The following is a 23,581-nucleotide window of genomic DNA, read 5'->3' as shown; positions in this document are numbered from 1 at the left end:
AAATAATTTTTAATGTCTGCTAACTTCAGTGTCATTCAAAAATTCAAGAAGAAATGACTGTAAATTTAATTAAAGCTTAACTAAATATTTTTTAAAATGTATAATTATAATTATAATTTAATACATAGTGGATAACAGAAAAAATGCAAAAACCGTGACATACTTATATGTGTATATTACATCATTGATAATAGTAATAATCTAGTAGGAACGTAGCATGCGGACATGCGCGCATGTGAACCCGTCGAGCCGTGTATAATATTCGCACTTGCGGCTCAGTTGACGAATATAGAACGTATATTATATTTCTAATTAACTCTACGCACAATGTTTAATATTTAAACTCTATACATATATTTTTTACACACTTTTAAATTATATTTTGACAATTGCCGATTTTTATTTTTATTTTTATTCAACTGGAACTAATGAATCATCAACAAAACATCAGTTACATAAATGTGTGATGAATGATAATGTAAAAATAAAAAAATGCGATAAAACTGTAAACTGGATAATCGTTAGTTGTTATTAAAAACAAGAAGCTAAATGGGTCTCAAGGATTTTAGGATTGTCTTTGACAATCCTTGGAGTACATATTATCCTGGACAAATGGTCACTGGAAGAGTGATCGTTGGCTTGGATGCTGTAAAAAAAGTTCGGGGTAAATTTTTTTTAATAACAATTTTGAAAATTAATTTAGCAGATATTTAATAACTTTTCTGATAAATAAATTACTCCATTAAAAAAAAAAACAATACTAAAGTTAGCCGACGTTTTTAATTTTTTTTTTATTTATTCAATTATAACAAAAAATCATTTTTATAAAATTGCGAGTAATTTTTTTAATTTTCTACATGTGAAATTTTTTCTTTTATTTTTTTTTTAAATAATTTTTCAATAAAAAAAAATTCTAAAAATTTTTAAATGTCGGCCAACTTTATTTTCATTTAAAAAAATAGACATTTAGAAATTTTATGACAGCCATTAGAGAATTTTTAAATTTTATTTAACAAAAAAATTAATTCTAAAAAATGATTTTTAAAAAATTGGATTTAAAATTTTTTTTAATTTCTAAATGTCAATTTTTTTGTCCTAATTTTTTTTGCCATAGTTTATTTGTTAAAAAAATTATAAAAATTATAAAATATCTGCTAAATTTATTTTCATGAAATTTTAATAAATTAAAAATAATTTTTCGGAAGAAATTTTTTTATTAAATAAAATTAAAAAATGATCAAGTGACACCTAACTTTAATATCATATAACAATTACAATTTGTAAGAATTTTTATAACTAATTACAATAATTTACACTAACAGGAATTACTGTCAAAGTAAAAGGAGAAGCTAATGTTTGCTGGGCGACTGACAGACAAGAATTAAACAACGAAGGAAAGTACGATAATGAAACACAGACAGTTACTGGGCATGAAGAATATTTTAATATGGAGTATTATTTACTCGGATCACCTTCAGGTATTTTTTTTTTTTTTTTTTTTTAAATTAATATTAACATAAGATATGAAAAATTTGAATTGAATCAATTAATAACAAATTTTTTGACAGGCTCAGAAATAGAATTACCTATAGGCGAACATTCGTATCCATTTCAATGTCCACTGCCGCCTAATTTACCCAGCAGTTTTGAGCATGACCACGGATACGTTCGTTACACCGTCAAAGCTTCGATAGACCGTCCTTGGAAATTTGATCACCAAGTTAAAATAGCATTTACTGTTGTGTCTAACTTTGATCTCAACAAAGAAGCTAGAGCACTTGTAATTATTTTTTATAAATTTAAATCTTTTTTATATTTTTCTTCATGAAGAAATAAATAATAATTTATAAATATTTTAGGAGCCAGTTAATTTAGAAATGTCAAAAACTTTTTGCTGCCTCTGCTGCGGGTCTCTTCCCCTTAAAGTAAGCATAATGATGCCAGTAAAAGGGTACGTTCCAGGTCAGTCAATGATGATCCGCGTGAATGTTGAAAACCAGTCTGGAATAGTCGTGGAGACGGTTAAATTAATTCTGAGGAAGATAGTAACTTTTAAGGCGAATAACCCGCGGTTTGAGACAAAAACGGAGAAAATTGTGATCGCTGAAGTAAGTAAAGGCCCGGTAGAAGGTAATGCAACTTCAGATTATCAACAAAAGCTAGATATACCTCCTTTACCGCCCTCGAATCTTACAAACTGTGGGATTATTGATTTAGAGTATAATCTCAAAATTGAAGCTTGTGTTGCTGGATGGTAATTTATTTTTATTTTTCATCCGATTTTTTTTTTTTTTTTGTTAATTTTATAGGAAATAACTTTTAAATGTCGTGAATAGGTATCACAGAAATTTAAAACAAAACATGCTAGTATTTATTGGCACAATTCCACTGGCAAGTTACCAAAATTCAGTGATGCCACCCACAAGTCCAAGTAAAGTTCCGATGCCAGGAAATCCAGGTGCAGATCCAACTTACGGTGGGTACCCGAGTGGATATCCTGAGTTTTCCCCTGAAAATGGAAACCCAGCACCTCCCTCAGCTCCACTTGATTATAACTCTGACTCTCCCGCTCAGTTACAAACAAACCATAATTCATACCCCAATTTGCGTAAGTACATTTCTCTGAAATAACCGGACATGTGTATGAAATTAATAACAATTGATTGTTTTATTATTTAAATTAATTATTATGCAGCTCCACCGGCTTATGAAGAATACGGTTGGTCTATCCGCAGTCTCAGGGATGCTGGAGAATCTGATCAAGTTATGGGTCTTCGAGGACACTATGCGCCGCGTTATCCAGTTTACAAATTTACAAGCTAAAATAATACTCAATTTCAATTGAATATATTTACATGAATTTATGGCCTTGCGAATAATATATATATATATATATTATATATTAATTTTTTGAGCGCACGCTTTTTATAAATATTTAATAAAAATTATTTGTAAGCATTTATATTTTTTGTAATTTTATTTTAAATATCTTTATAAAATTGTATTAATATTTTTTTTTTAATTTTTACGTGTGAAGAAAAAAAAATTTTGTACTATAATTTATTTGCTAAAAAAATTAAAATTAAGTTAGCTGACATTTAAAAATTTTTAGAATTTTTTTTTATTAAAAAAATAAAAAAAAAATGTTCACTTGTAAAAAACTTTAAAAACTGTAAGTGCAATTTTTAAAAAAATATTTTTTTGTTCTAATTTAATTATAAAAAAAAAAATTAAAAATGTCTAACTTTAGTATTATGTTAAAAAAAAAAATTCTAAAAATTGCATTAATATTTTTTTTTTAATTTTTACGTGCAAAGAAAAAAAAATTTATTTGCTAAAAAAATCAAAATTAAATTAGCTGACATTTAAAAATTTTTATAATTTTTTTTATTGAAAAAATGATTATAAAAAAATTTTTTAAAAATGTTCACTTGTAAAAAATTTAAAAAACTATAAGTGCAATTTTTTAAAAAATATTTTTTTGTTTTAATTTAATTATAAAAAAAAAAAAATTTTAATGTCTAACTTTAGTATTATGTTAAAAAAAAAATTCTAAAAATTATCAGATGTCTAATCTTAGTAAGTACTATATTTTTTTTTTTAATTTATTCGCGCCAAATTTCAAAAACTACACGTAGCGCCATAATTTTCCCCTCCAATTTAACAAATTCACAATGAAAGCTTAACCTCACTTATTGCTGCCAGTGCCAGTTACAATTCAGCCATCGTAACGTGTATATCGTTATCAATTTTTTTTTTATTTATAAACATTGTTTTTTATTTATATCAATTAATTTCTTTTTAATAAATTTTAATTAAAAATCTACTGATATTAAAAACAACTCCTAAAAATGGAAGAAGATAAAAATACTCTGCTGGCTATGCTCCAGCTCCTCAAAAAATATAATTTAAAGGTAAATAAACAATTTTTACCTAACATAAAATAAGTAAAATAACAAAATTTATCTGAGTAAACTAATGAAATATTTATTTAATTAGGAAACCGAAGAACTGTTTCGCAAAGAGGCTAATTTGACAAACGTTCCGGGTGATGAGAAACCACAGACCGACACAGAAGTAAACAGTGTACTTGCGGCTTACAAAAGTGAAGGTGATCCGGTGTTGTACGAAAAAGCTTATGCAGAATTGAAAAAATTTGTTGAAAGCTATTTAGATGTCTATAAGGTATTAATTTATTTTTTAAAATTACAAATTTTATGAAACTGAAATTAACAGATATTTTGTTTTATTTGAATTTTATAAAAAAATTTCACTTGTCTTGTTTACAATTTCTACACTTGGAATTTTTTCACGGCTATAATCTGATGAAAATTAACTTAACAGATAGTTGATAATTTTAAGAATTTTTGTAACAAATAAATTATATAAAAAAAAAATTTTTTTTAAAATTGACATTTAGAAATTTAAAAAAAATACAAATGCAATTTTTTAAAAATTATTTTTTTGGAGCAAATTTATTTGTTAAAAAAAATTAAAAAATTGTCAAGTGACAGCTAACATTAATGTCATTACAATCTGTCATAAAATTAAAAAAAATATATATATATAAAAAAATAAAAAAATAAAAAAATTATCAAATATTTCTAAACTTCAGAATCATAAAATTTTCCATAAATTGTTTTTGTACTTATTAAATATTAAAAATTTTTTTTTTGATTAAATTTAGCATGAATTAGCAACAATATTGTACCCAGTACTCGTTCACATGTACTTGGAATTAGTTTACAACAATCATTCGAAGCAAGCTAAGCAATTGTTGGAGAAATATGGCCCCAGTCTGGATGATCACCATCAAAATGATCTAATGCGGCTTTCAAATGTCACCAAGCGAGAGCAAATGGCTGGGAATGAATTTACTGATACATTCAAGTATATACTATTATTATAATCATAATAATAATTTATTATTTTTAGTTGAAAAAGATTTAAAAATTTATAATCTCATTCAGGTCGAATCAGTTTATCATCAGAATATCTCGAGATACTTTGTCGATATTAAAACGGCATTTACAAGAGAAGAAACACAGCGTTCTGTTGAACATTATTCAAGAACATTTATACTTTGACATGTACGAAGGAACAGCAAGGAATAAACAACAGATCGAAGCTACTTCAGGTGCTACACTTGGAGAAGCTACCAGACAGGATAACAAAGCAAAAGTATACTACGGATTATTAAAAGAGCCAGATATTCAATGTGTAGCGCCAGCAGAGGAAGAAGAAGATGAAGCAAATGCCGGCGGCGAAGGCGATAAACCAAAAAAGAAGAAAGCAAAAAAAGATCCTTTGTTTTCGAAGAAAACAAAGTCTGATCCCAATGCTCCGCCTGTTGGTCGTATGTTTCTGCCAAATTTAAAGGACGTAGATAAATTAGAAAAAGTAAAAGCTCTTCGCGAAGCATCAAAGCGCGTAGCTTTAGGACCCGACTCGCTGCCTTCAATTTGCTTCTACACTTTGCTGAACGCAGTCCATACTATAACTTCTGCTGAAATATCAGAGGATTCCAGTTTATTGGCCGTAGGCTTCAGCGACTCGACTCTCAAAGTGTGGAGCCTGGTACCTCAAAAGTTGAAGTCCATGAAATCCGCCGAAGCGCTCGCAGATATCGAGCGAGAAGCTGATGACGTTCTTGTTCGGATGATGGACGAACGAACCGCTGAGACTGTGAAACTTTTGCATGGACACAGTGGGCCCATTTACAGCCTGACCTTCAGTCCAGACCGCAATTTGTTGCTTTCTTGCTCTGAAGACGCTACAATTCGATTGTGGTCTTTACATACCTGGACGTGTGTTGTGTGTTATAAAGGACACCTCTTTCCCGTGTGGTCAGTACGGTTTTCACTCCATGGATATTATTTTGCCACTGGGTCACATGACAAAACCGCTAAGTTGTGGGTTACTGATTCTCATCAACCCTTACGGATTTTTGCTGGACATTATTCTGATGTAGATGTGAGTTATTTTTCAGTTTTAAATTTATCAATGCACGGAAAAAAGTAAACTGTAATAAATAATAGTCGATTTGTAATAAGTAATGATCAACTGATAAAAATTACCATTTCAAACAGTAATATCGTGATTTTAATAATCACTATGTAATATTTATCATTTAAATGCTACAATTTATTCTTTACATGGGAAAAAATATCCTTTCAAATAGTAATATTCGCTATGTGAATATCTGAAATGTTAAAGTACAATAATTAAGAATTTTGACTTTGATATTTATCATTTTGTACCTAAAAAATAATCACATGACATGTAAAAAGTATAAAATAGTTACTAAATTTTTAATATAAGCAACGTCAATATTTACAAAGTAAAATGGTAAATTTTAAACGCAACGCTAAAAATGAAACTATAAATTATTGAATTGCTTGAACTGGTAAAATTTATATTTTAAGAGTATAATTTTTACTGTTGTAAATGTTAAATTCTCCTAGAGTTAGACCCCCTTCTCTTCATCTGAGTTCCCTTTCTCCTCATAGTATGGGCTATGTATTAAATCTACAATTTTTATTGTTTGAAATTGTAATTTTTTCAAGATGAAAGAGTTGTTATTTACTATAGTGACAACTACTAAAATGTAATATTTACATTGAAAGCTTTGAAAATTAACATTCAAAGTTTGAAATACAAAAATGTTATTTCGAACTGTAATTTTTCTAGTTTTGAATACGACGAGACACTTATTAATATTTATAATGTAATTTTTCAAGTTTTCTTTTTTCCGTGTACTGTTTGAAACTATAAAAATTAACCGGAATCCGAATGAATTTTAGGGTTGCGGTCAACCAGTCAGATCGATAACATTTTGAATTATCAAAACTCTAGAAAATTTGAAATTCCGCTACATTCAAAGTTTATAAAATACATTAGCTTAAATAGAATATCAGCTGAAAAACAATTTTGCAAATTATAAAACACCGAGCTCTTGAATATAGATAAACATAAATCTTATATTCCTCAAGAGTTAAAATTAATTTAATTTCAAAAAAAGTTCGTTCCGTTTTTTCGGCTAAATGAGTGTTCGTCTTTTCATTAATTTTAGCGTAAAAATTTTCGTTTTTATGTTTTTTAATTTATTGAGACTTTGTGAATTTGAAAGATTCTATTAATATACATGTAGCTTTAGTTTTTTCCTCTCCCGCGTAAAAAAAAATTGTCCTAAAAGAGTCATAAGCTTAGGATTCTAAACGTGACACAATTTAGGACATTTTTATGACAAATTCATGACACCAAACCGAAATGAAATTTCGATTTTAGAAAAATATTGTCGCAATTACTCGGAGAAAAAATATTGTAAAAAATTTTTTTATGACAATTTTAGGATGCTTTTATGATAATTTTAGGACAGTTTTAAAATACTTTTATGATATTTTTAGGATACTTTTAGGACACTTTTAGTATCCTAAAATTGTTTTAAAAATATCCTAAAATTTTCATAAAAGTATTTTAAAATTGTCATAAAAGTGTTTTAAAACTGTCATAAAATTATCATAAAAGTGTCCTAAAATTCATAGTTGACTGCAACCCGAATTTTACAGTTTACTTTTTTTCATGTGGTCAATATAATAATAATTAATTTTTTTTTTTTTTTTTTAAGGTTGTCCAATTTCATCCAAATTCAAATTACGTCGCAAGTGGGTCCAGTGACATGACTGTCAGATTATGGGACTGTGTCACGGGCGCCCAAGTCCGATTAATGACCGGTCACAAGGCGCCGATTTATGCATTATCATTTTCAACAGAAGGCCGTTTCTTGGCATCGGCTGGTGCTGATAGTCGTGTATTAGTTTGGGATTTAGCGCATGGTCATCTTGTAGGTGCTCTGTCTGGTCATACAAGTACTATTCAGTGCTTATCATTCAGTCGTGATGGCACAATATTAACTTCTGCTTCATTGGATTGTACGATTAGATTGTGGGACTTTACAAAGCTAACTGAAGAAATGGTCCTTGATGATGTCAACGTCGCTCACAATCCTGATGTTAAATCAACCTCAGATTCATATTTACTAAGAACATTCCCCACTAAAAATTCGCCTGTTCTCGCTTTACACTTTACGAGGCGTAATTTATTACTTAGTGTTGGAATGTTCGAAGCACAATAAATTATTAATTGTCGTGACTAGTTAATTTATAAATTATAAATTAATTCCAAAGTTGAATATTTTTTTTATTAAGTATTGATAGGTGTAAAGTTAAGAAAATACATTTTAAAATATTTTATATGGTTATTTATAAGTAATAAATATTATCATGTGTTTATACAGTAACTTTCATTGCAATAGTTTTTTTTTTTTTTTTTTTAATAAAATAAAATAAGTAAAAAAATTCTTCATGAGAATTTAATTTTTAAGTTAAATTGTGTTCCTTAATTGTTGAATAAAAAAAATTGTTAAGTAGGATAAGTTAAGTGTGGGTATTACTGCGGTTTTTTCGGTAGGTCTTACTTCAAATAAATAATATAAACTTCAAAAATATAATGCAGAAGTTAACAGTTAGCTGTCAATTTAAAAAATTTTTTTAACAAATCAATTACAACAAAAAAATGCTTCTAAAAATTTTGACTTGTAATTTTTATTAATTTTCACATGTGAAACTTTTTAATTAAATTTTTTTTTAATAATTTAATTGCTAAAAAATTCTAAAAAAATTTTTAATGTCTGTCAACTTTAATGTTATTTATAATTGAGGAGCTGATTTTTAAAAAGGTATCTTTTCGTATTTTAAAAGACCAGTTTTTTGTCTTGATTAATCAAAAATGAAAAGATAATAAAAAGATCAATTGAAAATTTGAATTTTAATAAATTTTTTTTATGAAGAAAAAAAATTTTTTGAAAGATTATTTAAAGATTTAAAAAAAGTAAAGAGGGTAAATTATTGATAAAAGTGAAATAATTTAAATAACAAATAATTACTCAAGACTTGCGTAGAGTAACTCTCTTCATATATACCTTATATCTATATATATCTATATATATCTATATATATATATATACGTGTATAGATCCCTAAACACAAGTAACCAACTAAAACTATAACTATACATTAAAAATGAATTTCAGTAGCACGACCACTGTCAATCGTGACACTGAGGAAACAAACACCACCAACAGCGGACCTAAAAAACTGAGATAGAAATGGAGAAAGGACTAAGGATACATCCGAGATAAAAACAAGAACAAACTTGCAAACAGGAGTAAAAAAATGAAAGTGAAATGTCTGTGTCTCCTACTAAGACTTAATAATTTTTATTAGTCTAGATATCCATCCTAGATATCTGGGCGTTGTCTGTCTTTAAAATAATAATAAAAGATCCTTACATATATATTTATTTATTTGTTTGTTTGTTTTAACAAATAAATAAATCAGGAATTATGGACGACAATTATATCAGACTCGGTAAGTATTTTTAATCATTTTATTATTTTAGGTTAAATAATTATTATGTGATTTCTTCTTTCAGAAAATTATGAAATGCTCAAAGCATTGTACGATTTTAAAGCAACTTTTGCCAAAACACTGAGCTTCCGTGAAAATGATCATTTTATATTACATCAAACTAATACCAAACAACGAAATTGGTGGCAAGTTGTTAACAATACCGGTCAGCTTGGTTATATTCCATCAAATTATGTAACTACGGTCAAGGTAAATTAATTCCTTGTTTTTTTATAACGTTTATTCATTTATTAGTTTATTCGTGGGTAATTTGTAGTCAGTTTATCGGGTGACCTTGTCATATAGGGAGCTGAGAACATGCGGGTTTCGGACATTTGTAATTTCTGAATGACAATTTTCTAAAAAATTATTTTTTTATGAACAATCAGAAATATTATCCCAAATAAGTTTTAAAAAATAAAATTAGTAAATTTCTAATCATTTTTTAAACAATTAAGTCACTATTAAGAAGAATATTTTTAAAAAGTTGTGACAGTAATTTCTTAAAATTTTTTCGTTTATTTTAACAATTAATTTGTTAAAATCTCAAAATTATTTATTTATTTATTTATTAAAAAGTTTCACATGTGAAAATTAATAAAAATTACAAGTGAAAAATTTTTAGAAGCATTTTTTTTATTGTAATTGATTTGTTAAAAAAATTTTTTAAATTGACAGCTGACCGCTAACTTCAGTATTATATGACATTGAATTTAGCTGTCACTTCACAATTGTTTTAATTTTTTTTAACAAATAAATTATAGAAAAAAAAAAAATTATTAAAAAAATGAACATGTAGAAATTTTATTGAATTAAAAATGCAATTTTTTAAAAATAATTTTATACAACAAATTTTTTTATTAAAGAAAATTAAAAAATTGTCAAGTGACAGCTAATTTTAATGTAATAGAAATGTCACAATTTTTTTAGAATTATTTAATAAAACTAAAAATGACAGACATTAAAAATTTTTTTAGAATTTTGTAGCAATTAAATTATTAAAAAAAATTTAATTTAAAAGTTTCACATGTGAAAATTAATAAAAATTACAAGTGAAAATTTTTAAAAGCATTTTTGTATTGTAATTGATTTGTTCAAAAAATTTTTAAAATTGATAGTTGACCGCTAACTTCAGTATTATAATTATAAATAAATCGTACTTGAGCTTTTTGAATTAAAAAAAATTGTTTCTTGTAATTGAAATCTTCAAGAAAATATTTGCATATTAGTTTTACACGTACAACAATTATTCAATTTGTTATTAATAAATTAAAATTAACTGGCTAACAGGTAGTAAACTATAGCTTTTCTGTGAGTTTCTGTACGAAAAGAGGAGCTTCTAAAAGATCTTTTTCTTTACATATAATGGTTAAAATTTAAAATTTTTTGCATATAAAAGTAAGATAACCCTTCTTCAATATCAGTTATGCATTAAAAATTGAATTTTGATCAATTAATATTATTTATTTAAGGACGCAGTAATTGCTACGAAAAAAATGAACATGCTTGTATTACTGCGAATGTTTTCAATAATCCGCAGTAATAGAAGCACCTCTATTTGTATGCATTTGTACCAATTACTGCGGGTGTAAAATGCATATATTCTAAATTAAAAAGAAAATATTGCCTGTCAATTGACAGTTCAAGTTGCCTTCAAATTGCTCTTAGTTAAAAATAAATTATAAACAGAAATTGATAAAAATTAAAACAACTAAATCAAAGTTGATTAAAAATACAAGCGGTCATTATAGTAAAGAATTTGTTGTGTTAAATTAAGCAGAAAAACTTTCAAACGAAGAAATTTTCATTAAATTAAGTGAATGTAACTTTATTCAAAATTTTTTCTGATTGATTTAAAAAATCTTTGGATAAGATTTAAAAAAATTTCCCATACATTGATAAATGAATAGTTCATTCAAACTCATAATTTTTTTTTTTCTTAAATTTCTCAAGAACAAAAACACTAATTGTCAATCTGTTTCAGGTTCAACCCCAGTTCATGATAGACTTTTTGGAAGAATGTATCGACAAACTGCGCAGCGAATTTGTAAAACCAGGAGCGCCATTACCCATAGACAAGCAAGACCTAGTGCAGCGCCTTGTAGAAAAGAAGCGACAAGCTGAAGTGAGTCGAAAGCCAAAAAAGCCAGCACCATTGCCTCCAATTTTCAGCAGCACTTCTCCCATAAAAGAAACCCCAGTGACAATTACCCCAACCACGACTATCACCACAACACCTTCATCTTCCTCTTCAAAACCCGAGAACTCAACAACACCAAGCGCTTCGTACGCCAGTGCCAAGTCATTTCTTCCGGAAGAGCTGCAAAAAATTCCGGATTTCAACCGCCGAAACTCGAATTCCGAACGTCGACCATCTTTTCCCCGGCAGTTGTCTTCAGAGCTTCGAGAGACTTTGCCCAGACCAGAGCATAGCGTACCAAAGTCAATAGAACCTCCCAGAGCCGAACCTCCTCGAGTTCCTGACTCGGAAAAGCAAAACCCGAATCGTCAGACGCGAACTTCGCCGAATAATACCAGCTTTGAAATAGATGCGCGTGCTGCTTACAAGTTATTGGACGAAGTGAGAAAAAACACACAGCTGAGCTACGAAATGTCCAAGTTAGCAGTTACTGTGGTGGTTTCTGGGCTCCAGCAACTTCTCCCTGGCTCAGTGTCTCATTACTTTGATACCGTGCTGAGTCAATTGCATATGCCGCTGATAAACTCGAAGATGCGAATCGAGGACACCTACGACTCGACGCGCCTGAAGATTATTTTTGACGAACTGACTTCTTGCAAGGAAGACTCCCAACAGCGAAGCTGGATGCTTTACGAAGACGAGTCGATAATCGTCGAGTATATCAAGGAGTTGACGTCGATTTTAACAAACGCTGATGCCAGTGTTTCAAGACATGCTTTGAGACAGGATCAGTACAACGGAATAATGACTTTGATCGAGTACTATCAGATGGAGGCCAGGTGGACCATCAGGCAATTGTTGCTCCAGTCTTTTGGGGTGATGTGTAGTTTAGATCCGGTGGTGGTGGGAATCATGCTGAACAGCGTTCTTCCTATGGAACTCGCGAGGGACATGACCAGCAATCCCAGGAATGTCCCAAAGTTAAACTACTCTTCGCTGCTGATGACTATGATCTTCTCGATGGCTGAACCCATGCCTATCACCCACCTGGAATATCTGGGTATTGAGTTCATTGCGTTTTTGCTAGATGGTATCGAGGATCCGCCTGATACTGACCTGGAAGACCAGATTCCTGATTTGTTCACTAATCTCATCCTGGCTTATAATTTACAGTTTAATTTTAATGCGACGAGCAACAGCAACGCGAATGTCAATGAGAATATTTTTATGATGGCGCTGAGAGAAAGGACTAATGCCAAAATTTTTACCCAGAAGATTCTGTTTTTGTTGAACCGTGAAGAGGATCCGGTGAGGATCTTTGATCACCAGCCGGCTCCGATGCACTCGGTGTTGAAGCTGTTTATTGATATTTTTTCAATGGAGGTCACTGCGACTTTGTTTTACACTAATGATATCAAGGTGTTGATTGATATTGTGCTCAGGCAGCTGTTTGACATTCCACCAGGAGATAAGGTAATTTTTATACTGTTTTTTTTTTTTTAAAACTTTTTTTCCATCGCTCCAAAATTTTTCGTTCATCTATCGCATGTCGCATTATACCTGGCCACGGAGTCGGGATTAAGTGAAAAAAAAATTCGAAATTTGAAAGTTCAATGCTTCAAATACTTTTTAAATTTTTTAAATGTTTAAATTTAAACCTTTTGTTTAATCAATTTAAATTTTTAGTTGAATGTCAACAATCCAAAAAAAGTTTCACTTGCATCGTGGTTTCATAAAACCACAAAATATTTTTTTATTGGCGAAGGAAATTAAGTAGGGATCCACTTATTTTTAGCCATAATCGATAAAGGAAGACATTAAAAAATTTTTTATCAAAATGAAAAAGATTAGTAATATCTAGAAATTGAAACTAGGTTCTTAGTGTCGTAAACTACACTAAAAAAGCAAAAATTACCTAGTCTAAGGAAAAATAATTTTTCTTTTAATTTCAGTTTTGCTTTAAAATATTTAGTTTTTTAATTTCATGAAAAAGTAATTAAATAGAAGCGGAGATTCACCAATTTTCACTTGTAATTTTTATCAATTTTTACACGTGGAATTATTTTATTAAATTTTTTTTTATAATAATTTAATTGTCATTGAATTCTAAAAAATTTTTTAATGTCTGCCAGCTTCAGTGTTATTAATAAAAAATAATTAGATTTTCAAAAAATGAATTTCAGAATAATTTTTGAATTTGTAAAGTCCTCAAATTGAAATTTTGACTCTTGATCAAAAATTTTAAGGTGAACACGGAAAGAAAAAGATGACACTGGATATCATCCCAGATTATACTGAGAGAAAAAAATTTTTAAATAGTAGCCAGTATAATCAAGATTATACTGATTATAATCTAGATATTACGCAGTATAATTCAGATTTTTCTATTATAATGAGTATAATCTGGATTATACTAGCTACTATCTGAAATCTTTTTCACCACAGATATCACTGAGTATAATCTAGGATGATATCCAGTGTCATTTTATACTTTCCGTGAAGAAAGATTAAATTTTTAATTTATATGTAAATTTTTTTTTTTCATGTTGCGCATCGAAAAAAGAACGATTCAAAAAAAAAAATTTTTAATCCAAAAATCTCTACAAAATTTTTTTTGAAATCAAATTTTTTTTTACCCTTAATCTGTCTAAAAAAAAAAAAAAAAATCATTTTGAAAAATGAAAAAATAAATAAGTCAATTTTTTTATAATTTTTTTTAAATTTTACAAAAAAAAATGTTAACTAATTCTAAATTATATTTTTTAATTACAGCGACGACTTTACTTAGAACTATGCAGACGTGTTTTACGAACTACCGGTTACGACGATCATCGACATCGCTCAGAAGACCTGCTGAAATGTTTCACGCGAATATTCTGCGAAGAAGGCCCCGAGAGTCAAGGTGATCAGAAACTGATACGTGAAATTAGTAATGAATTCCCTAGTCTATTTAAAATGTGACATATATTGTCTTCCTCCTTGTACAAGGAGGTCGAGGACGATGATTTACAAACGCTTGTATAAATATAAGGTAAAATAATTATTTTTCTTTCAATTTAATTAGTCAAATTTATTTAACAGCACGTTATTTAGCTGAACTTACTTTTTGCGTTTAAGCAAAAAAAAAAAAAAAAATATATATATATATATATATATATATATATATATATATATATATATATATATATATATATATATATATATATATATATAAAAATTGTAAATAAAGAAGATACTATTAAGTTTAATTCTAAACTAGCGACGCTTGTGAATTTATCTAGTGAATAAAATTCATTTAAATTTATTGATTAAGTAGTAAAAAATGTTAAATTAAATGAAAAAAGTACTATACAAAAAATGGAAAAATTATATGCTTCACGTAACTCATACCGGCCATTGCGAATACAATTTTTTTTTATCGTACAAAGTCATAAATCATTTTTCATAAATCGAAAATCATAAATTCATAATCAAAGTCATGTTTTTAATTAACTAGTCCGTTTAATTAAATAGTTAATTAAAGTTATGATTAATAGTTATGTCAATTATATTAGGAATAAAAATTGTGATCATAAACATCAAATAGTTTTAAGTTATAAATAAATAAAGTAATGAAATAAAAATTAGGAAATAAATATTAATTTATTATTATCATCATTATTATTATTATTTTAATAAATATTTTATTTTTTATTAACAATTTGTTTTTATCTTCTAGATTGTTGTAAAAATAAATACGTATGAAAGGTAATGCCAAAACAATTAATAAATTATTAATTATTTCTTCTTTAATTTATGTAGTTTAACGGGTTGTAAATAATTAAAAAAAAGCAGCGGCTGATTTATTCTCCGGTCATCATCTCCATGAATTCTGAAGAAATGAAATAATAAAATTATTTATTAGTATGAAGCTTGGAAAAATAATCAATGAAGATAACAGACACTTGACAATGTTTAACAAGTAAATTAGGGTAAAAAATTTTTAAAAAAAGAAATTTATATGTAGGAATTTTTTAAATATTTTTTTTTTTTAAGAAAAAATTATCAGATGTAAATATTATTGTTTTAAGTTATTGTTAAGAGTTTAAAAAGATGATAATTTTATTTATTTATTTATGTTGATAGGTGTTGACAATGCCAAGTTCTTGTTAATGAACTTGAAATGTCATACATGAGTTATTTTGCAATTTTGGAGGGTAGAATGTTAAATTTAAATTACTTAGTTCAATACTTTGTTTAATATTTCGATTTTATGAGATGAAGAAAAATTTACAATTGTAATATAATACAATTGAAAAATATATACCATCAAAGTCAACAGTTCCAGAGCCATCAGAGTCAATTTCTTCAATCATGATATCTAGCTCTTCATCAGTCAGTTGGTCATCCAGCTCCCTCAAAATTTCACGCAAACATGTTGTTGGTATGTACCCATTTCCTAAAAACAAAAAATCATAAATTTTAGCGCTAAATATGAAATGATAAATGAAAATAGGTGAAGCTTCATTTATTTAAAATAAATGGAACATTTAACTAATTAATCAACCAGACAGATTGAATAATAATCGTGAGCGTTGAACTCAATGCTTTTAAAACTTGGGAGTAAAATATAAATAAAATTGTTACGCAACCTATTTAAGAAAACTAACGCTAACAATTAAATCCAATTAATTTAATTATTATTTTCTTCCGGATAATATGAATTTAATTGAAAATAGTCATTTTTAATGTGTCAAATTAATTCTTTTCAACAGAAAGTTTTTTTGAAGTATATTTCTGGAGCAGGAATCTATTTCCGTCTACGTTTAATCTTTCATTTCATTCCAGTACATCCATTTCTTATATTATACATCGCGCTGCCTTAACTTGATTCTTTTTTTGGCTCGGTTTCAAATTTCTCTCTCCGAAAAACTCTTATGTATTATATTTTAATGTTTGAACACATGTTTCAATTTTTTTTTTTTTTTTTTTTTAAACAAATTTAACCCATAGGCTTTTTGAGAATTTTTAAAAATTATTTTTTCAATTAATTTTTAACTATTTCTTCAAATAATTATTTTTAAAAATCATTTCTTCAATTAATTTTCAACTATTTCTTCAAATAATTATTTTTAAAAATCATTTCTTCAATTAATTGTTAACTATTTTTTTAAATAATTATTTTTAAAAATCATTTCTTCAATTAATTGTTAACTATTTTTTTAAATAATTATTTTTAAAAATTATTTCTTCAATTAATTTTTAACTATTTTTTCATATAATTATTATTTAAAAATTTCTTCAAATAATTATTTTTAAAAATCATTTCTTCAATTAATTTTAACTATTTCTTCAAATAATTATTTTTAAAAATTATTTCTTCAATCAATTTTTAACTATTTCTTCAAACAATTATTTTTAATCATATTCTATAAACTTTAATTGTTAAAAAAAAAGTAGAATAATTAAAATTGTACCTTCTTTGTCATAGAGTCGGAAAGCTTCACGAAGTTCTTTTTCTAAAGCTTCAGCATCTTCTTCAACGATAAATTTAGCTGCAAGTGTAACGAATTCATCGAATTCCAACCTCCCGGACTCTAAAATAAAATATAAAAAAAAAAAAAAAAAAAAAAAAACACACAATTAACTATCAACTAATTTTTTTAAAACATTTTTCAGTTTTAAAATAATTACTGTCGGCATCAACTTCGTCGATCAATTCATCGAGGATTTTTTTGTTAAATGGCTGTCCCATCAATCTCAAGATATCGGCTACCATATCAGTAGGGATGCTTCCACTCTTGTCCCGGTCGAAACTGTCAAAAGCTTTGCGTAAAACTAAACCAAATAAATTAAAAATGATTTATTATTAATAAAACAGAAATCAATAAAATTAAGTTAAAGTGAAAAGTAATTTGAATGAATGCCAAGCAATAATTTACACTCTTGTATAATTTTAACTTTGTTAAATAACAAATTATTTTGTTTATCCGATTCACTAAAAAACAACTTGAATTTTAGATTTTATATGTATAAAATAATATTCTATGTACGCGTTTAACTGAGCTAGAATTAGTAAAGAGATTAGAACTTTAAAGTTATTTTTAGACTGATGTTAATGCCCGCGTTTTATTTTTAAATTTAATTAAATTTTAATTTTAGTTTTTTACAATTTGCAAATGAAATATTTTAGAAAATTTTTTACACACTTAATTAAAATTTATTTTTTTACTCACCTGCAATTTGTTCCGCAGGCAATTCGTCGGCCTAATTATTCAATAAAAAAAAGAAGAAAACAAATTAATTAGTAAAAATTTTACTAAAATTTTATATTATCTAAATTTTATTGCCAATTAGTGAAATTTTAAAAAGAAGAAATAGAATAGTCATGCGTAGAATTGAGATTATAAATTTGATTTAAAAAATTTTGAATAACTTAATTTATTTATTAATTAATAATTAAATATGACAGTCGTTACATTGGTAAACTCTCACAGTATTTATTTTTAATAAAAGAAATTTAAAAAATACCGCGTCAACCAATTGTTCACAGAAGAAGAATATAAAAAAGAAATAATTTATAAATTAAAGATTCTTTTAATTTTAAAAGAAGAAATATGTAAAGCAATTTAGATTTAGAGAGCGACGAAGATTGTTAATAAAAAAATAGTAAATAAATAAAATTAATAAGTAGAGAGTAGCGAAGATAACGTGTGTGTTTACCAAACCGACGACTTACAAGATCATCATCAATAGAACATACCATCTTGATATTAAAAATTAATAATTAATGTATTGGTTTATTTAACAAATTTAAACAGAAGGTACTTTGGCCTGGATGTGTTAGAGACTGGCCCGATGAGAGACCCGTTCTCCGTAATATTCAAAACCGCGGATATAGCGGTTGCGTATGTAATGACGGCTCGAAACCCGATGTAATTCTAAGCTCCAGCCAATCCCAGTTGACTTCAAGCTTAAAAGCGGTAGCACGGGTTCTTAAAATTGATTTTTACTATACTATATTCTTCTTCTTCTTCTTCCTCTTCTGCTGATTCTGTTTCTTCGCCGACTGTTACTGCTACTTTGTGGGCTATTTTCAGACACGAGGGATGAAGAAACGAAAAATAAATATATTAGTATAATACAGAAAAACATTTAGCGCGTATTAAAAATTAAATCGGTCTTTAAAGTTCAATAACAATAACAATATTATATTTTTTGTTTGTTGAAAAACAACTGCAAAGATATTTATATGCAACTTTAATGATGATGATATTTTGTTGGGGTAATAAATGTTACTTTTATTAGTTTTGATTTTTTTTACGGAATTAAATTGATTTTTATGATTTTTTTTGTGTCAATATTTTTCAATTTTATTTTATAATAATTTTTTTTTTTAAGTTTTATAAAACCATGATTTAAATTACGATTGAAAAAATATCAAATTTAAAAATTTCTATTTTGTGATTTTTGAAAACATTTTTTTAATATGACACTGTAGACGTCTAAAAATTTTTGATTTTTTTTTTTTTAATTAAATTCCAACTAAAAAGATACTTATAAAAAATTGCACTTAAGTTTTATTACATGTGACATTTTTTTTTTTTGTTTAATTGAAATTTTTTCAATAAAAAATTTTGAAATTTCGGCTAACTTAATTTTTATTTTTTAATAATATTTAAGAAGAAATATGTAATTATCTGAAAAAAATTAATTTTAAAATAAAATAATAACAATTATTATTATTAATGTCTTAAAATTAAATGTAAGTCGTAAAAAATATAAATAAATATTAAAAGTAATATTTTTTAGCTACTGGGAATCCCGTCATGATTGGGAAAGTTTTTATAAAAATTATTTGGCTAGAACTATAGACTGTAAACATACGAAACGTACCTTTCAATTTGTCTAAAAACATTTAACACATGTGTAAATTGTTTACAATTATTCTCGGTACTTTTTGTCGATTGACGAAATCGTTGGCAATACAACAGCATTATATACTATAATAATAGTAACATAAAACATAATTCACATTACTTGCATTATTTATCCAAATAATAAATCATATCTTCAAGATTTATCGTTACGTACAACAAAAGTGACAATTATGAACCTAATCCAACTGTGACCTCATTATTTACAATTGCAATTTGGTACCAGTAAATAAAATAATTGTTTATAAACAATTTAGATATTTATTATCAAAAATTACAAATTTAATTGCAAATATTACTTTAAATAAATTTAAATAGATTTCTTTACTGCGATCCAGTAGACAAGAGAGCTAGCAGCGCACTTGTTCCACCGACAGACAAGATGTAGTTGAATGCAGGTGTAAATGTCTTCAAGATGTAGAAAGACGTGAAGATAACAACCGCTAAGAAAAGAGCGTTGTTGTAGAATAATGAAAAAGTTGTAGCTTCGTAATCGGCAACTTCATTTTTCTTCCAAAGTATTCTTTCGTCTTTTTCTTTCTTGCTCATTTTTTTGTCTTCTGCCAGGGTTTTGCTCATGTCACGGGTTACTGCATCTTCTCTTTTTACTGCAATCTAAAATTTATTTTTTGTAAGTAAATGTAATTAGTTATTAAGGAAGCCAATGTTAAATAAAAAATATTAGATTATGCATAAAATTAATTTTTATCTAATAGTTTAAGTCTTTATTTATCTACTAGTGAAGTTTAATTTATTCTTCACCGTGGAAATTTTTGAAAAAAAAATTTCTAAAAATGTTAGTATTTTTTTCGAGTCTTACGAGAAAGTCAGACATTAACAACTTTCTCGAATTATGGTATTAACTACCGATTAGATGGGGTAAAAAAAAAAAACTCAAAATAAGGTTTTCGAAATATTCAGGTTTGATTTTTTGCAATAAAATATATAGGTTGCCGTGGAATTTATGGAGAAATTAAAATTATAAAATCACAGAAAATTTTTAAGTAATCTACATTTAAATGCCGTCAGAACATTTGGCAACGTTGCGTAGCGCGCGAGCTTCAGACCATTCAATAAATTCAAACTAAACTTTAACGCACTTATGTTTTTCATTCATACTTATTAGTTAATTTATTGTTAACAAATTTTCATATTTCATAATTGAAAAATAAAACAATAATTAAAAAATACTAGCATTCTTGCCATGAGACATTAGAATGTTATGGTTTTATGACTAAATATTTTTAATTAATTTATTTATTTACACTGACTGCAAAAATTGAAACGTGGTTAAGATTATATTGTGCAAATTAAAATGTAAACAACCGAAATATAACATTGCCAAATCACGGACAGGTTACTAACAGCTAACAAGAGTCAAATTAATTTTTGTATTTAGCTATTTTTTTTTTTTAATTTTCAAAATTTCAACGATTAATGCCTCGTATACTATTTTTTAATTTTAGGAATTTTTATGGGTTTTTTTTATTTTAATTTATCGAATATTGACTACTACAGTTGTTGTGACTCAACTGGAGCGAAAGGACTTCCTTAATAAATATTAAAAACAATAATTGAAATTAAATATTTATTTCAATGGAATTGAGAGACATCTGATAATTTTAAAAATTTTTTTAACGAACAAATTATAGTAAGAAAATTTTATTTAAAAATTTAATTTTTAAAACCTTTGAAAAATTGTAAATGACATTTTTATAAATAATTTTCTATGTCTAGTTCATTTTTCAAGAAAAATCAAAAAATTGTTGAGTGTCTACTAACTTCAGTCTCATATTAACTTTAGTGTTATTTCATTAATTATAAATAATTACTATAGAAGATTGAAGACTATAACTGTGATTTAGTAAAAAAATATTAATAAATTGAATTATTATCTGAAAGTCATACTGACTATTTTTTAGGCTTTAAAAAAATAATCACTATTCAGTAAATTAAAAAAAAAATAAGTTTTTAAAATTTTTTACTGAAGAAATTTTTTAAATCTTTCTTTTTTTTTTTTTTAATGACACTGAAGTTAGCAGACGTCTTAAAATTTTTAATTTTTTTTATTAATTAAATTACAACTAAAAATATATTTCTAAAAAATTGCACTTACAATTTTTCAAGTTTTTTACAGGTGAAATTTTTTTTTTAATTGTTTAATTGAAAGTTTTTCCATTAAAAAATTTTAAAGGTCGGCTAACTTCATTTTCATTTTTTTAATACTAAATCTGTCACTAGTAATTCCAAAAACTGTCAAATTTTTTGAAATCAAGCTTCAATAAAACTTCCATATGTAGAATTTATTTTTAATTATTTTGATATTAAATTATTTATCAAAAATTGTCAAATATTAATTTCAGTATAAAAAAAAAATAATTTACTAAAAATAAAATAAATTACCTTGTGCTTCAAGATAAATTTAGTATTTTTGTAAGCCAATGACATTAAATATGTGCTAATTAATGTAACTAATACAAATGAAATAGCATTTGAGTATAAATCAATCAGATGAATTCTCCAAAACAACCCTGTAACAAAAATTATATTATTAATTAATAATTAAAATTTATTTACAAACAATATGTTGAGTTGAGATGAAGTTAGGTTACTTTAAAATGCCAGCTTGAAATAAAAAGAAGAAATTTAATAATTTATAGTGACAAGGATGAAATGATAAAATAAAAATTGAAAATTTCTTCTTTGAAATTAGATAAATAATTAATTAATTAAATAAAAGTACTCACATATAGGAATAGCCGATACTATAAAAGCATTGCCATAGAATAACGCTGATGATTTGGTAGATACATTGCGAGAAAAATCTTGGAGTAAAAGTTCTTCTTCTTTAGTAAAAGCTTTTGATTTGCTAGTCATTTTTGCTTTGTTATTATTTAAGTAATTAGAGAAAAAATTACGGTGGTTTTTAGTTATAAAACTGGAGTAAATAGATTATTTTTTCGACAGTCCGAGAGTTACTTTTGTTGCTTGAGTTTTCAGTCAGTGGCTAACAATTGACGCATGCGTGGTTTAGATTGCAGTGTGAGTGTGTGGAGTGACGTTTGACAACGTGGACGCAGAAACGTCATTCTTAAACGTGGCAGCACTTTCTGAGGATGTTTTTTTATTTGTTTTGAAAAACGGATATATTTTTTGGCGGGAAATATTTGAATTTTATTTTTAATCTATACCTGAAGAATTTTCATGATAATTAAAACAATAATTAATAACAATTTTTACAATACTGAAGTTAGCCGTCAGCTGACAATTTTAAAAATTTTTGTAACAAATCAATTGAAAATTAATTTAGCTGTATTTAACAAATAAATAATAGCAAAAAAAAAAAATTATTAAAAAAATGGACTTGTAGAAATTCAAATAAACTAAAAATGCAATTTTTTTTAAATAATTTTTTACAATAAATTTAATTGTTAAATAAAATTAAAAATTGGTCAGATGACAGCTAACTTTAAAGTCATAAATTTTCACTTGTAATTTTTATTAATTTTCAAATGTGGAATTTTTTGATTAATATTTTTTTATGATAATTTAATTGTCATTGAATTTAAAATAATTTTTTAATGTCTGTCAACTTCAGTGTCATAAATTTTCAGTAAACTTTAACTTCATTCAAGAAATTTTCAATCTTCCTTAAGATTTTCTTGATTTAAGAAAACTTACGTTTGACTCAAGACTTTCTTTCTTTCTGTGTATGAAGTCAATTTTCGGGAATTCCGTTCTTAGCGGATCTCTAATAAATAAGAAAAAAAATCTACCAAATTTAAAGTTTCTTTTCTGATTATGAATTTTAATTTGAAATGATTCAATCTATGCAAAGTGTATATTCGTCAACTAATTCGTTTAAAATCAAAATTCTTAATCAAGATTAGTTCAAAATCTACAGAAATTTCAAAGTACGTAAACTCTCTAATAAATTTTCTTTCGCAATTTTTTCTCTAGAAATCAATTTTAAACTTATGAGTTTTTAGGTCCAAGCTTGGAATTTTTCACGTCTTCTAACTTATCGGAGACATAGAAATATGATACGGTCTTAATTA

At 26.5% G+C, this 23,581-nt stretch overlaps 5 protein-coding genes across 6 annotated transcripts; 3 read left to right on the top strand and 2 right to left on the bottom strand.

Annotated features, from left to right (window-relative positions):
* The first annotated feature begins 238 nt into the window (after positions 1-238).
* On the top strand, positions 239-2,962 carry LOC141536803 (arrestin domain-containing protein 3). The gene is made up of 6 exons (XM_074257548.1): positions 239-664; positions 1,323-1,478; positions 1,569-1,780; positions 1,860-2,254; positions 2,337-2,608; positions 2,696-2,962. Exons 1-6 carry the CDS (start codon positions 550-552, stop codon positions 2,821-2,823), a joined length of 1,278 nt encoding a protein of 425 aa, XP_074113649.1. The 5' UTR covers positions 239-549; the 3' UTR covers positions 2,824-2,962.
* A 751-nt stretch (positions 2,963-3,713) lies between these two features.
* Positions 3,714-8,322, top strand: Taf5 (TATA-box binding protein associated factor 5). The gene is made up of 5 exons (XM_074257513.1): positions 3,714-3,914; positions 4,000-4,185; positions 4,688-4,890; positions 4,971-5,973; positions 7,628-8,322. The coding sequence occupies exons 1-5, from the start codon at positions 3,852-3,854 to the stop codon at positions 8,132-8,134; spliced, it is 1,962 nt and encodes a 653-aa protein (XP_074113614.1). The 5' UTR covers positions 3,714-3,851; the 3' UTR covers positions 8,135-8,322.
* A 779-nt stretch (positions 8,323-9,101) lies between these two features.
* LOC141536769 (NCK-interacting protein with SH3 domain) lies at positions 9,102-14,732 on the top strand. Its single transcript, XM_074257492.1, has 4 exons — positions 9,102-9,428; positions 9,493-9,677; positions 11,452-13,080; positions 14,380-14,732. The coding sequence occupies exons 1-4, from the start codon at positions 9,404-9,406 to the stop codon at positions 14,566-14,568; spliced, it is 2,028 nt and encodes a 675-aa protein (XP_074113593.1). The 5' UTR covers positions 9,102-9,403; the 3' UTR covers positions 14,569-14,732.
* Positions 14,733-15,230: 498 nt separating this feature from the next.
* On the bottom strand, positions 15,231-18,492 carry Tpnci (troponin C type I). Of its 2 annotated transcripts, none has more exons than XM_074257688.1 (6): positions 18,350-18,492; positions 17,823-17,853; positions 17,281-17,424; positions 17,064-17,183; positions 15,914-16,045; positions 15,231-15,478 (listed from the first exon to the last, which is right to left on the bottom strand). In XM_074257688.1, the coding sequence occupies exons 1-6, from the start codon at positions 18,350-18,352 to the stop codon at positions 15,450-15,452; spliced, it is 459 nt and encodes a 152-aa protein (XP_074113789.1). In that variant the 5' UTR covers positions 18,353-18,492; the 3' UTR covers positions 15,231-15,449. The 2 variants fall into 2 exon arrangements, with proteins under 2 accessions (XP_074113789.1, XP_074113788.1); XM_074257687.1 differs by having other exon boundaries at positions 18,326-18,481.
* Positions 18,493-19,761: 1,269 nt separating this feature from the next.
* LOC141536897 (translocon-associated protein subunit gamma) lies at positions 19,762-22,551 on the bottom strand. The gene is made up of 3 exons (XM_074257686.1): positions 22,271-22,551; positions 21,927-22,054; positions 19,762-20,138 (listed from the first exon to the last, which is right to left on the bottom strand). The coding sequence occupies exons 1-3, from the start codon at positions 22,398-22,400 to the stop codon at positions 19,848-19,850; spliced, it is 549 nt and encodes a 182-aa protein (XP_074113787.1). The 5' UTR covers positions 22,401-22,551; the 3' UTR covers positions 19,762-19,847.
* Positions 22,552-23,581: the final 1,030 nt, after the last annotated feature.

This window comes from Cotesia typhae, unplaced genomic scaffold (genome assembly GCF_013202065.1).
Source record: "Cotesia typhae breed Kobodo isofemale line unplaced genomic scaffold, CoteBio_Ctyphae scaffold_45, whole genome shotgun sequence".
Taxonomy (NCBI): Eukaryota; Metazoa; Arthropoda; class Insecta; order Hymenoptera; family Braconidae; genus Cotesia; species Cotesia typhae.
The sequence above is the reverse complement of the archived record's forward strand: the minus strand, read 5'-3'. Positions and strand labels throughout refer to the sequence as shown.

Excerpts from the sequence above, each read along its gene's own strand:
- LOC141536769 (XM_074257492.1), top strand. The coding sequence starts at position 9,404 with ATGGACGACAATTATATCAGACTCG. Across the intron at positions 9,429-9,492 it reads CGACAATTATATCAGACTCG|AAAATTATGAAATGCTCAAA; the intron begins GTAAGTATTTTT and ends TTCTTCTTTCAG. Across the intron at positions 13,081-14,379 it reads ACATTCCACCAGGAGATAAG|CGACGACTTTACTTAGAACT; the intron begins GTAATTTTTATA and ends TTTTAATTACAG.
- LOC141536803 (XM_074257548.1), top strand. The coding sequence starts at position 550 with ATGGGTCTCAAGGATTTTAGGATTGTCTTTGACAATCCTTGGAGTACA. Across the intron at positions 1,781-1,859 it reads ACAAAGAAGCTAGAGCACTT|GAGCCAGTTAATTTAGAAAT; the intron begins GTAATTATTTTT and ends TAAATATTTTAG. Across the intron at positions 2,609-2,695 it reads TAATTCATACCCCAATTTGC|CTCCACCGGCTTATGAAGAA; the intron begins GTAAGTACATTT and ends ATTATTATGCAG.
- LOC141536897 (XM_074257686.1), bottom strand. The coding sequence starts at position 22,400 with ATGACTAGCAAATCAAAAGCTTTTACTAAAGAAGAAGAACTTTTACTC. Across the intron at positions 22,055-22,270 it reads AGTATCGGCTATTCCTATAT|GGTTGTTTTGGAGAATTCAT; the intron begins GTGAGTACTTTT and ends TTTTTGTTACAG. Across the intron at positions 20,139-21,926 it reads AATTTATCTTGAAGCACAAG|ATTGCAGTAAAAAGAGAAGA; the intron begins GTAATTTATTTT and ends AATAAATTTTAG.
- Taf5 (XM_074257513.1), top strand. The coding sequence starts at position 3,852 with ATGGAAGAAGATAAAAATACTCTGCTGGCTATGCTCCAGCTCCTCAAA. Across the intron at positions 3,915-3,999 it reads TCAAAAAATATAATTTAAAG|GAAACCGAAGAACTGTTTCG; the intron begins GTAAATAAACAA and ends TTATTTAATTAG. Across the intron at positions 4,186-4,687 it reads GCTATTTAGATGTCTATAAG|CATGAATTAGCAACAATATT; the intron begins GTATTAATTTAT and ends GATTAAATTTAG.
- Tpnci (XM_074257687.1), bottom strand. The coding sequence starts at position 18,352 with ATGGTATGTTCTATTGATGATGATCTT. Across the intron at positions 17,425-17,822 it reads GCCTGCGGAACAAATTGCAG|TTTTACGCAAAGCTTTTGAC; the intron begins GTGAGTAAAAAA and ends TATTTGGTTTAG. Across the intron at positions 15,479-15,913 it reads TGGAACTGTTGACTTTGATG|AATTCATGGAGATGATGACC; the intron begins GTATATATTTTT and ends TCATTTCTTCAG.